The sequence below is a fragment of the Excalfactoria chinensis genome, chromosome Z (genome assembly GCF_039878825.1).
Source record: "Excalfactoria chinensis isolate bCotChi1 chromosome Z, bCotChi1.hap2, whole genome shotgun sequence".
Lineage (NCBI taxonomy): Eukaryota > Metazoa > Chordata > Aves > Galliformes > Phasianidae > Excalfactoria > Excalfactoria chinensis.
The window spans coordinates 8567396-8580748 of NC_092857.1; the positions used below are offsets into that span (position 1 = coordinate 8567396).

The following is a 13353-nucleotide window of genomic DNA, read 5'->3' on the forward strand; positions in this document are numbered from 1 at the left end:
GTGTACTGAAGTGTGAAGCCACATCATCTTCAACTGGGTTACTTGGGAAGAGGGTTGTGAGTGATGGCTCCCCAGGAGAGTTTGCTGTAACAGAAGATGCATTGCAGCTTGTGGAACATGGTGCTGCTGCACTAGCTCTCCAGATCAGGAGCAGCCTGAGAAAGGTAGGAGGCCTGTTGGGACATCTCTACTATCAAGGAAGCCACAGTGCAGGCTTGTCTTAAGTACTGCTGACTTGAGCAGCATCTTCTGTAGAGTCTAATGCAGCACTGTGCAAGGATAATCGCTCAGTGCCTGAGAGCAGCATTATGCTGAGCCCAGACTCCATCAGGCTGCAGGAGATTGTTCATGATGAAGTGGGAACACCACCAAGTGACATGAGGAACTGCTAGGCTGCAAGATGGCCAGCGAGCTCATCAGTGTGAAACACATGCATGTTGCTGCACACTGGGCATGCTGGGCAAACAGACTGTTCAGTGGATGTGTCTCCTGGAAAATGTCACATTTCAGAGCTATGCTGCATTTAACACAGGGATGAGCAGCCGTTGTGTGATTTGCCTGCATATTTTTTCATGAAAGCTTCAGGCTGCAGCCAGCTGACCTGATCCTGTAGAAGGTCAGACAGTTTGAGTTTGGGTTTGTGCAAAGTTTTTGCTTCCTAAAATGTGCAGGGTTTCCCTGACACTTCGGCTGAACGGCAGAGAAAATGAGCTTAGTGAAATGCCAAAATAGGACAGTCAGGTAAGAGCCTAAGAGGAATATGATCCCACTGCAAAGGAAGGAAAGGACATCCCTTCCCAGAGGGATTTGTCTCTTTGCTATTAGTGATGGTGGATCTTGTTAATGAGGACAGCTTTATCTGTTTGTAGTTCTGGAACACATTGCTTGTTTGTTCTTATCCCTATACAAGAGCAGTATGAACACCTATCGACATCTAACAACTTTTCCCTGGCTCTGGTTCCCAGAATTACTTGCTTTGGGTGGTGTTTTAAGGGCTATGTTGTGGATGCTCTAAAATGACTGGTAACAAGCAGACTCCTGTTTGTTTTCTTCCTTAGAGATAAACTGATCACCAGATAGTTACCAATCTTTATCCAGGTCCTTTCTTTATTTTCTCTATCTTTCTTTGCATACAAAAAAGAGGAATTGTGTTTAATTTTCAAGTAAAGCTGTAATAAAAGATTCTGAGACACTCCATAAAGTATTCCTTAAATGGCTGAGCTAATACTGTGGCCCCAGTATGAATCCTAAGACAGAGATGAGATTGGGATCTCTTTTCCTGTAGCATCTGATGTCTTACTTCTATCAAATACAATGGTTGTTTGCAGGATCATATGGTGAGAGAAGAAACCAGGAGCCTCACTCCCAAGCAGTGTGCTGTTTTGGATCTGGCACTGGACACCATCAAAGTAAGTGATTCCATTTCTGTCCATGTCACTCCCTCGCTTCATCTGCATTCCCAATTGGGAAGGGAGCGCCTGTGCCATTTAGGAGATAGCAGGAGTCTGTTGTGGCTGTTAAACCACATTAACCATTAAACCATGAGTGCTGCTGCCACATTTGGGTAAGCCCAAGTAGAGTCATGTGATGGATGCATGCTGGGAGAAAGTGTATTTAAATTTAGGTATTTTGGAATAGGAAAGCCATGAGCAGTTGGTATCAGCTGGTCTAGCAAGAGCTAGGCCCCAATACAGAAGCATTTTGTGAATTTTTCAGCTCTTTCCAATCCATAGCACATAAATACTTGTTGCCTTTTACAATCCTTCCTCAGTATCCTTCCCTTATTTACTTATTTTTTCTTCTAGCAATATTTCCATGCTGGTGGGAATGGACTGAAGAAGACTTTCTTGGAGAAGAGCCCCGACCTGCAGTCACTTCGATACGCTCTTTCTCTCTACACTCAGACCACAGATACTCTGATCAAAACTTTTGTCCAGACACAGACAGCTCAGGGTGAGACATTTATGCTGTTGGCAGAGTTGAATGGAGCGATCTGCCCTGTTTGTAATTGCTCAGTCTTGCATTGCCAGTTTGTGGAGTGCTTTTGGCAGTAACATTTCTGGGAATGTGACAGTTCAGAGCTTTTGAAACTTGGAAGGAGGGAAAATGAGTTATTTCCTGCACAACATTTACATTTTGAGAGAACAGAAGATATGTGAAACATAAATCCTGAGGGGGTTTGTGGTCTATTTTCTGCAGTTCTCATATAGCAGTCACGTTTCATGAATTAATGTGGGTGGATCATTTGGGGAAGTGAAATGCGAAGATACTGTACTGAGTCTTACAGTGGTGTGAGAGACCATTTCACCAAGACATCACCACAGAAGCTACTGGGTGCCTGTGTCACAGGCCAGATGCCAGCAGCCCATGTCATTCTGACTAATGCTGATTGACAGAACATGATGAATCACAGAGCACCATGCTGCTGTGCAAAGAGAAGAGTCTCTTTTGGAGTAATGACAGCACTGTCTTGTCTGCAGCTGCTACAGGGTGTGTGTTAGCTAGATGATAAGTCACACATCATGTTTGTAGGCTGCTGGAATGGGTCACTGGAGTTCTCTGGTTTCTCTCAGTAAATGTAGAGAAGTGCTGCTGCTTCACTGATTCAGAAGTGGTATGTAGCTAATTGCCTCCATCTTTCATTGCTTTCAGAGAAACATCTCTAGATTGTTGAATAGGATAATTTGATCCATAGTTATCAGCCTTCACTGGTTGACTATGGGTGTTCTTATCCTCAGGAATAGAGAACAGATGCTATTACAGGTTAGATCAAAACTGAAACTGATGTTTTAAGTTTTCAGGCTGCTTAGATAGAAGCTGTGGCATTGGGCCACTGTATCTCATAAAGCTCTGCAGAAGAAGTATTTTGACATCTTTTTGCCTGGTGTGGTACGTACTTTAACTCTCTCAAGCCTAAAAGAGCTGGTGACCCCACAGACCATACCAACTCTGCCAGAATATTGTTGCACTAAGCCCTGGAGTCAAGGCAGAATGACTCCCTGCTTGACACACACTTCTGTGGTGTGTAAATGAAATTGCCTGGTACTGGCGTTCCTCTACCAATGGAGAGGATCCCTTCCAACTCACTATATTCTATGATTCTAAATCATCCTTTCCTTCAGCAGCATGAGTATGTGATTGTGTGGGTTGAAATATTCTTCATTAAGCCGCAGAAGTTAACTTAGGAGTCAGTACCTACGCTTGAGAGAATGGTCCTGTATGTGCATCCTGGCAGAGCAAGGATGACATCCAGTGGCCAGGCAGGTCAAACACTTCTGTGTCACCGCGGGAGCTTCCTGCTCACACAGAATGCTTTTTCAGCTGGGAACTTACATGCACGGTACGTTTTCAATCGTTGCTCCTTTCTGTCAGACACTTCCCATTATAAATCTGAACCACGAACTGAAGCCGGTGTTTTAATTAGATCGTGTTACGATGTTGTGATGAGTCACGGTCTAAGGTTGCATACAGCATTGCTCTTCTGCACTCCATGATAGAGTCAGAAGCATTTAAAGTCTGAAAAAGAAGATGTTGAAGCTGGAAAGTGAAAACTTTAAAGATACTATGAGGGAGAAATTTAATTCAGTGAATGATTGACTGTAAAACTCCAGTAAGGGCAAGTGTTCAGCAGATACCCAAAGGGAACTGAGCATAGTCTGAGGGCAGTCGGAGTGTAGTTTCCACCATAGAGTGTGCAAAAGTTTAGAAAGAATTTAGCTCTGGTTTTGGTATATAAGGTGCGTTTGTTACAAGGCCACACATTCTCTCATACAGCAGACCAGTGACATTTGTTTGTGGCTTGTCTGAATCACTTTGGGAGACAGTTACTGGGTGTGGTGAACCACTGAACTGGCCAAATCAGCATCTTCTATATCAACAGGCTTGGGAGCCTGGGGCTCGGTTTAGAGAGAGTCATGCTGAGAGAGGCATGACTTCCTGCAGGGACTGAGGTTACAGCAGGATATTGCTTGTACATGCTTCTGGGTGATCACAGTTGGGAGAGTAGTTTGGAGATCTGCATTTGCATTGCAGAGATAGAAAGACATCACTGGTGTTTACAGCCGATATCTGCCTTATGGATCTCGCTGTGGCTGATGTTTTCCCTTAAGCCAAGCATCTCACAAGCCTAAGGGAGGGAATGGCTGCATGCAAAGCTACTTAAATGCTGAGTGTTTGCCTCTCCTACTTCACTGCTCAATAGTTACACCTATCAGTTTGTGAGTTATCTATTGCCCTCCTTATCTTACTGAGTACGGTCTGTGGCACAATGCTTTGTTCTGCAGAGCTGGTTCAGAGCTTGCAGTTCAGTTTTGCTGGTACAAACTGTTATTTTTTTCACTCAGACAATCCCTTACTCACAGACAGGCTTGCTCCTCAAAGCTCGTGTTTGTACAGAAGATCTAAGAGGATGTTTTGTCTGTTAAGAGTTAGAATGTTTGTCTTGCATTTGTTTAAGCGGAGCCACTAATTGGATTGTAATTCACACTCTTCTCTCTTTATCCTGCTTGCTTCTTGCCTTTTGAATTCATGTCTCAGTGCATGATGGGAAAGGTATTAGGTTTACGGCTAATGAGGACGTTCTTCCTGATAAGGGTATGTTCCAGACTAATGTTGTTACCATAACAACATTAGCCAACTGCCTTGCTTTTGAAGCCATCTTGCTCAGAACCTTTTCCAAAGACCCGTTCCCAGTAGCTCCCCATAGAAATGAACTGTCACAGAATGCTTGCATCCCACAGAACCACGGGTTGCACGGTGTAGAAGTTTGTACCTTGCCTGAGAGCCTGTCCCAAAGCCTGAGACTTGTTCATGGGATGTGAAAGTTGTCTTTAAAATGGACTGTATTTTGAAAGATGCTGTGAACTTGTTTCCCTACCCTACCTATCATGGTCTGTGTGTTGCTATTTCAAGTCTTGGACTTGCATGCTTGCGGTCTGCAGAGATGATAATACATGGTTATGTCTGGTATGCACTCAGAATCGCGGCCAATCTTGAAACATGCGGTTTGGAGGGGGTAGATAAAGACTGCATCCTCAGGAGACCCCTAAAAGTCTCTGTTTTTCGTCTCCCAGTTTATTTTCTGCTGTCCAAAGTCACATTGCATGAGCTCAGTTCTGCAGTTTCACCTTCCAGTATCACAACATCAGTGAGTTAAGACTTAAGTCTGCTTGCCACTAAATGTGCAAGCACGTATATGTACACAGTTGTATGTGAGCAGAATATTTACACTGTCTGCCTCTGGGTATTTCTTAAGTAGCATTTGGTCTCTGTGAGCATAGCAGTTAATAGAAGGGGGTTTTGTTATGAAAAGAATGGAGTGAAGGCAGAAAAAAAAGCACAGAATCTAAATTTTGTTTCCCTCAAGGATAAAGGGGTGATTCAGTTTTGATTCCTCAGAAGCATCAGCATCTCATTCATAACCCACTAATGACGCTAAAGATCAGTAGAATGAGAACCTGTGTGTTTGGCAGCTGATGTTTATCAGATTATTCAGCCTGATAAAGTTGTTAGATAATTATGGTAATCTCGTCTACTCCCATAGAGAACACTGTCTGCAATTGGCACAGTCAGGTGGGTCGGATGAGTGATTGGGCCCACCATTTTTAAAGCTCTATCCTCACATACAGAAACACATCCCCTCCTGGGCAGGGATAAAACAGCATGCTCAGGAAGAAGTACAGCTGTCACAACCTGAAGGCTGTTGTACTCAGGTCAGGAGTGAGAATCTACCCCTAAGAGAGCAATTTGATGTTAAGTTTGTGCATGCAGATACTTTCATTTGTATATGGATGTGACTGTACTGCTGGCGGCTCTGTGCCAAGTAATTCTCTTCAGGGAGTTGCACAGATGAGCTCTCAACCTCCTGTTTTTGAAAGGAGTGCTTTTGCTGCCTGCAGACTGTTTTTGTAGAAGTTGACATGTTAGATCCATCTAATCAAAATGTTTGTTTAATGACATCCTTCAGGATCCTTGTCTTGAATTTCAATCAGAAACACTGGATTTACTTATTTTTTTTTCCCCCCACTTTGTAATGCATCTTAGTCTCAAAATTAACAAACTAAGAGTGCTCTTCTTAGGTATCCAATTACTCCCTTGGTATCCCTTTTACAACTGCATTGCTAATTGTCAAACTCATCAGACACTTATCAAAGAGACAGGAAGATCAGTCTCCCTATTGATCAAAGAACTTAATTTTCCTTCTGCAAAGCAGTCTTTTTCTGTAATTTACATGACACCTTGGCTTCCCTACCAGCTAAATGTTGTTTCCCTGTATTCCTTGATTATTATAATTAAAAGTGAAAATGTTGAAAACATAGTAATACAAGAATTGCAAGGCTCGTGTGATGTTCCCCTGCAGTTGGAACATGTTATGCTTTCCTCCATGAAACTACCTTTTGTTTTCTGCCTGCCTGACAGATGAAGGGAAATGAGTATGCAATTTGAGTGCTTCTTTCTCATCCTCTTTGGTGCACAGCAGTTGAGGGGTTCTCATTACCCACTGAAGGGAAGCAGGTGGGGGCAGTCAGGGTAACAGCAGTTATCTGCTATACTGCATGGAAACCTTGGAGGGTGAGACTGCATTATGGCTCAGTGCTAACTGCTAACATCTTTGTCTTTTTTCTCTTTTCATTTTGCCCTAAACTTCCCTCACATGTTCTGTTGTGCTTACTTGTTTTTTGATGTTTTTTTAATCCTTGTCCTTAATCCTGATGGAAGTGCTGCTGCCCACCATTGGAATGCCTGCATGTGTATACAGCAGCTTGGCAGGAACCTCTGAAAAAGATTCGTGTTCTCTGAGAGGGCTCATTGTCACGTTTTAGATAGCCTAATTTGTTTTAAAATGCTTTATAGGGTGTGATTTTTATGGTGGAGTGCAAAAAAAGTTACTGTTTATGCTTGTTGGGCATGCAAGCCTGTTAGTTTGCATTAACATTTTATTATCAGTGCTGACTGAAAAATCTGGCTATGGAGGGTGTGAGAACACTATTGTCTGCTGGGGCCATTGGGTCAATGATGGGCACCAGTAAACAATAATCTGTGTGTACGTGGCACATACATGCCAATTTTCTTCCAACAGCTTCTGGTGTGGATGACCCTGTGGGTGAAGTGTCCATACAGATCGACCTGTATACCCACCCAGGAACTGGGGAACACAAGGTCACAGTGAAAGGTAGGGGCAGATATGTTTTACTGCTCGGGCTCTGTCTGTATCAAGGCAAACTTCCAGTTGGAAGTCATCATGTTTTTGCTTTTCTGTTTCACATCATGAACATGCAGGGACACAGTAATTGAGCTTGTCCAGTCTAGCAAGTGACATGGCAGTGTAGAGTCCTGTTGTTTATTGGCGACGATGCATGAAATAAACAAATCAGATGCTGGCTCTCACAGGCCCTGCAGTTTAGCACGCGCTGCAGAGAACAGAGCAGCATGACAGAGTGATGGTGAGAAACTGCTCAGTGTAAACTGAGAAATGGCAGAACCAGTGAGAGGTCAGGGCCTCTGCTCACCTCCATCCTGACGGCCAAATTGATCCCAGAAGAGCTGCTCTGAAAATAACCAAAGAAGTGATTCATCTCAGGCTTCCTCTTCCTTCGTCTCCTTTGCTTGAGTGCAGCATATTTAACTACTTTAATTTCCTCTAAAGATATATATAAACAGCTCTCCATCCCTCCTTTCTCCTGGGTAAATCTATACCACGGTTCAGTTCACAGATATTTTCTAAGCTTCTTGCGAGAGAGTGGGAATTAAAGAGCTAACAATTGTGAGTTCTGAAACCACCCACAGCTCGTATGCTTTGTTTGTCTTACCTGCAATCTCATTTTCAGCAGACTTCAATATCAGCCCCCTACATGCCCTGTTTTTTCTCATTCCACAACTGATAGAGAATTAAACACTGACCAGACAGAGCTGCGTGTGTGCCTGCTTTTTGACTAGTTTCTTGAATGTGCTTATGGCAAGAGAAAACTTGTAGATTGGACAAGGAATTGAAATGAGATCCGAGCAGAAAGCTAGCAGTGGGAGCAAATGAGCATTGGTTGTAAAGCAGATTGTGACTCTTTTCCAGTTGTGGCAGCCAATGACCTGAAGTGGCAGACGTCTGGCATGTTCCGTCCCTTCGTTGAAATTACCATGATTGGGCCTCACCAGAGTGACAAGAAGAGGAAGTTCACAACAAAGTCAAAGAGCAACAACTGGGCTCCTAAATACAATGAAACCTTTCACTTGTAAGTGTGAAAAATAGCCTGAGGATCTGGCTTGGCATGTTTAGATGCAGTGGACAGATTGTGTTTTTTTTCCCAGCATCCACAAACAGCCTGCTCAGGGCCCAGAGCAGCACTTGAACCAGCAGCTTGGCCCGGTGTCAGGTGCCTTGGCAGGAAAAGCTGGATGATGGTAGATTGTGCTGTGGGTGGGATGCTGGTAATCATTCTTCACCAGCAGTGTCCTTTGGCTACCTCTGGAAATGTGTTGTGTGTATTTTACTGTGCTCTGTCATTTTAATGAACTTTGTGTGTTTTGTTGTGGGGAGTTGAGGCTAAAAGTTCATTGTGGTTGAGGTTTTTGTTCCAAATGAGTGTTTTTATCCCAACTCGACATACGGGGCGTGCTCTGTGAACTTGTATATCCTCGTTTCCAAGGTTATAGTCCTTGGATCTGTTAGCAGTCGCTGCCTTTCTCAACATGGAGTATTGATTCTTCTTACTTGGCTTTCACTATTGCAAAGCTGTCTCCCTTCCTGGAAGGCTCAACCAAAGGAGCTACAGGCTGGTCTTCACCCAGCTGTGCAGTAAGAATGAGTAAGTCTGGGTGGCTCTGCATGAGCAGGGGCTGGAACAGCTGACCTCCAGAGGTCCCTTCCATCCTAAACCATTCTGGGACTCTGTGAATGAGAAAAGTGATGACCTGCAAGAGACTGTAAACTTCCCAGGGGAGATGGACTGGCTGTGTGATTTTTATTCAATATGGAGAAATGCAGACTTGCTCTAAGTGAAGGAATAGTTGTGCCTTTTTTCTTTTTCTTTTAGCTTTAGAAACATCAGGAAGGTCGGCAATGCATTTTTATTAGCTGATGCTTTAATGGAAGGTTCTGAATCATTAACAAAGACTTCATCTAATTAAAATACTAATTACTGAAATGAAACAACCCTTAGCAGGAGCAAAAATGTTTACAGTTGTCTGAGTTGAAAATCTATTAGCATGTCTTTTATGTTCTCCATTCTTTGCATCTTGCAGTTTAACACACACACACGCATGCATGCAAAGGCAACTTGAAAAGAGTTGTTTTGTTTTGTTTTTTCTTTTCAAATAGCCACATTGTCTTTATCAACTATGAAACAGCAAAAATATGCGTACACCGTATGTTGTACTCCTGCCTCCCTAAAGAGGAAAAAAAGCTTTTTATGATAAATGGTAGTGAATGCTGGCAGTGGAACAGGTTTCCCAGAGAGGTGGTGGATGCCCCATCCCTGGAGGCACTCAGGGTCAGGCTGGAGGGGCTGATGGAGCACCTGATGGAGCTGTGGGCGTCCCTGTTCATTGCAGGGGAGTTGGTCCAGATGAGTCGTAAGGGTCCCTCCCAACTCCAATGATTCTGTGATTCTGTAGAAGCAAGTTTTTTCTATGGCTCATCTGGCGCTTAGCCCAGCCTCTGGCATGTTTTTAGAATGTGTTTTTTAAGATAAATTGATATGTTCTGATCTTGTGTGTTTTTCAGCATACTGGGTAATGAGGATGGCCCTGACGCCTATGAGCTCCAAGTCTGTGTGAAGGACTACTGCTTTGCTCGTGAGGATCGGGTGCTTGGCATAGCAGTGATGCAGCTCAGAGACATAGCAGACAAAGGAAGCTGTGCTTGCTGGTGCCCTCTTGGGCGCAGGATCCACATGGATGAGACTGGGCTTACGGTCCTGAGGATTCTTTCCCAAAGAACCAACGATGAGGTTGCAAAAGAATTTGTGAAGTTGAAATCTGAGTCCCGTTCCACTGAGGAAGGCACCTGAGCTGAGCTGTGTGATCTTTCCTTTTCTCTTCTGCCTTGTGCCAATATGTGCAAGTGTTCAACAATTCTCTTTTATTAATTACAAAAGGTTTTTTTTTTGTTTTTCATGTTATCTTTGTCAGCTCCGGTCGCGCACGTGTGCTGTAGAGGAAACAAATCTGTCAATCTGATGTGAATTATTTATTTTTTAGTAGCTGGGTAAGACACCGTAGAGAACAAGACAATCTCTTCCTATTTAAGATGCAAATTCTGCTTTGTGTATATAAATTATTTTATATTGCAGGCTGGGTATGCTGGGTTTTGTTGATATGCAGCACTGTGATTTTATCCTCTGAAACTGGCAGATGTTAAAAAGGTTCTACATAATCACACTATGAAACAAACCGACTGTGTGGAAATTGGGAGAAGAGTGATTTGGGGGTTTGGCAAAACACGTTATCTCATTGAATTCGTGTACTGTGGAGCTGCCAAAGGGTGTTCCTGCACAGGGTGCACTAGCGTCTCAATGTGTTAGGCAGACACCTCAACGTCTGCTTTAAAAAAAGAAGTTGCAAATTGCTCTGGAGATGGACCCCAAATGAATGTATGACTATGGATGTGCTGCTGTGAGCATGAACATGACCAGTGGAACAAGCGCAAAGGGCCGTGAGATCTTGTAGCCAAAAACTGCAAAGGCAGCACACCAGGAGCAGGCTGCAGCTGCCCTGCCATTGTAACTAGATGCTGTGTTATAGAGAATATAAAATCCCCGCGTGCTGCTGGGAATCCTGCATCACCATGTGGGTGCTGTAAGCTGCTGAGCGCCACGAGTCACACTTTGACTACCATGACCAACCCGGTAAGGAAGGGAACAACTTTACAGCCATGACAGATAATACGGCTACTATTTACTTTTTCCACTTCAATTTTCTTTTGTTAGGGAGTTGCTCTGGTTTTATTTGTTCGTTTGTGTTTTTTGTTTTGGTTTTGTTTTATTTCTTTTTTTTTTTTTATATAATTTAACACTTCCAAGTTTTCTGTAGCATTTTGTTACCTTGGAGGCCGTTCCTCCTTCATAAACCCAGAAATAATGGCTTAGAAGAGAACTACACGTCTCCCCTCTGCATGCACTCACTCTTTTAAGTGCGGGTGGGGGGGGGCAGCGGGTCCGTTTTGTTCTGGTTGTGAAGCTGCTGCTGGCCATGCCGCGTTTGATCCGTGTTGATCGTCATTAATCTGTGATTTAACGATACCGTTGAAAATATTTTTGCACTATCTTGAAAAAAAAAAAACCATACCAGTTTTGTTGTCTTGCAAAATAAAACAGCGTCCTGAGCAAAGCCATTGCGGGGATGTCAGAATTAGTGCGCAGGAAGCTCTGAAGCAATGATTGTAACGAGGTATGGTTTTTTTTGATTTTTTTCTTCACTAAGGGGATATTTGCTATTCCAGCTGCCCTTGTACTGTGGAAGGCGCAGCTGGAACAAGCCAGTCCTTGTCCATGAAGTACTGTAACACTGTCAATAAATGCAAGGACTGGCTATTTTTTTTTCGTTGGTTTTTTTTTTTTTTTTTTTTGTATTTTCTTTTCTATTCTGTCTGACACTTGTACAGCTGTATGATATGACTGCTGTATTCCATGGGCTTGCTTGTAGAGTTAAGACTGCACATCTGCTTCGTTGGTGTCCGTGGTGTTCTACAGTAGTGCTCTCCTAAACTTCATGCTCTTTGTCACAACTCTGAATTGTTGTACGTGCCATTGTTACGAGAACTGTTAGTACAGTCTTTAATAAACTCTTTTAGCAGCATCTGGAGTCGTCTGTTGAAGTATAACTGTGATTGGACTTGCCAAATCACGTAGGTTAGAATTGCTACTGCGACTTTGCAAGTGACTCTCATGTAGTTCGTAGGCTTTTCCTTAGTGCTGTAGATGCCCATCACAGTGTATGAGTCAGGTAATTCCCTCTTACTCTGTGGTAGAGTACCTCTGTCTCTGATGTCTCTTCCTGGAGTTCTTGGCTTCTGATAGAGCACTGAGACAGAAAAAGATAGAGAGTAGTGTACTTCCTTTTGTTTGCCTATCTTACCTTAAAGTTGAGTTTCCTTTGTATTCAGGTATTGCCTCCTGGTGGTGCTAAATGAAAGCCTCAGGCAGGCAGTAGGGTACCTTACCAATAACACGTGAAGAAAAATAATTGTATACCAAAATGGATCGACAGCTTTCAGTCTGATGAGCATTAATACTATGTAGATGATGTTGACGAGATGAAAGAATAAACCTTCTTGTTGTCAAGTAAATTACTCCCTCTCCTCATTTTTTGGGGGATGCTGCCAGTTTCAAGCAGAAAAGCTTAAATAACTCAGAGGTTCATATTTCATAATGCAACTTTTTCCTTGGCCACGCGACTGCAAGTAACTCAGCTACCTAATGGCCAAGCTTGTCGCTGTGTTTCTGTTTCTAGCTTCATTATGGAAGAAGCTGAGTTTGATGGCATGTCACCTAAAGTGACATTGCAATCTGTATCCATGGGGTAGAGGCCTGGACATGGACATTTGTCTGTTAGCAGAGCTGGGAATCCCAGACTCTGTATATTGCTTATCCACCTGGCTGGTGCTTGTCCTGCAAACCAGAGTTGTAAACTTTATGATGATAAAATCAGTTTTTATAACTGTTGCTTTGTATTATGTTTATCTGAAGTGGCCCATCTGGCTTCATGTCTTGGGTTCACATCCATTCTTCACACTTTCAGATTTTCTTTCCTGCCAGAAAAAGTGCTCACGTTTGCATTTGGACTTCCTCTCATCCTGGTGGTAGCAAAAGGGTGTTGTGCACATTAGTTGGATATACGCTGTGTGTTTAAAAACTATACATACATAGTAAGTACATTGACAAACATATGGAAGTATATAATTTATTGTATTCTGTACATATGTATATGAATTAAATAATATGTTTATATAAAAATTATTGGCTGGGATAGAAACATCATGGCAAAGGTGAAAGCTCCAGCAGTGGTAAGTTGACACAGAACTCCGGGAAGAGTCTGGAGTGTTGCAACACTGACTTCAAAAGAGAGAAGTGGGAGACGAGCTGGATGCTGGAGGCACATGTGTGTGTTCTGCCAGTGGTCTGGTTGTGCTGACCTGACATCTTTCTGCTGCTTCTGTGGGAGAAGCAGTTCGGTTTCAGACCAGAAGTCCATCTTGCAGAAATGGTTCTCTCCTGCAGTGGTTACAAGCAGCTGGATGGAGAGGAGTAAGAACAGGGTAAAAAGCCCTGAACTATCCTCCTCCTGTCCTCATCCCTCCAGTCCCCTGAACAGGAGTTCCATGGATTAATGAGGTTTTGTATGAAGACCTACCTTTAGATTTGG

The 13353-nt window shown here is 43.1% G+C and overlaps 1 protein-coding gene across 4 annotated transcripts in view; it reads left to right on the top strand.

Moving 5' to 3' along the window:
• Positions 1 to 11787, top strand: part of UNC13B (unc-13 homolog B) — a 204141-nt gene extending 192354 nt beyond the window's left edge. For all 4 annotated transcript variants that reach the window (XM_072358936.1, XM_072358933.1, XM_072358935.1 and 1 more), the window contains 6 exons: positions 1329 to 1409; positions 1806 to 1953; positions 4537 to 4593; positions 7079 to 7171; positions 8066 to 8225; positions 9716 to 11787. In XM_072358936.1, the coding sequence (XP_072215037.1) occupies positions 1329 to 1409; positions 1806 to 1953; positions 4537 to 4593; positions 7079 to 7171; positions 8066 to 8225; positions 9716 to 10001 (825 nt within the window). In that variant the 3' untranslated portion in view covers positions 10002 to 11787. The remainder of the gene's footprint in view (positions 1 to 1328; positions 1410 to 1805; positions 1954 to 4536; positions 4594 to 7078; positions 7172 to 8065; positions 8226 to 9715) is intronic.
• The last annotated feature ends 1566 nt before the right edge of the window (positions 11788 to 13353 follow it).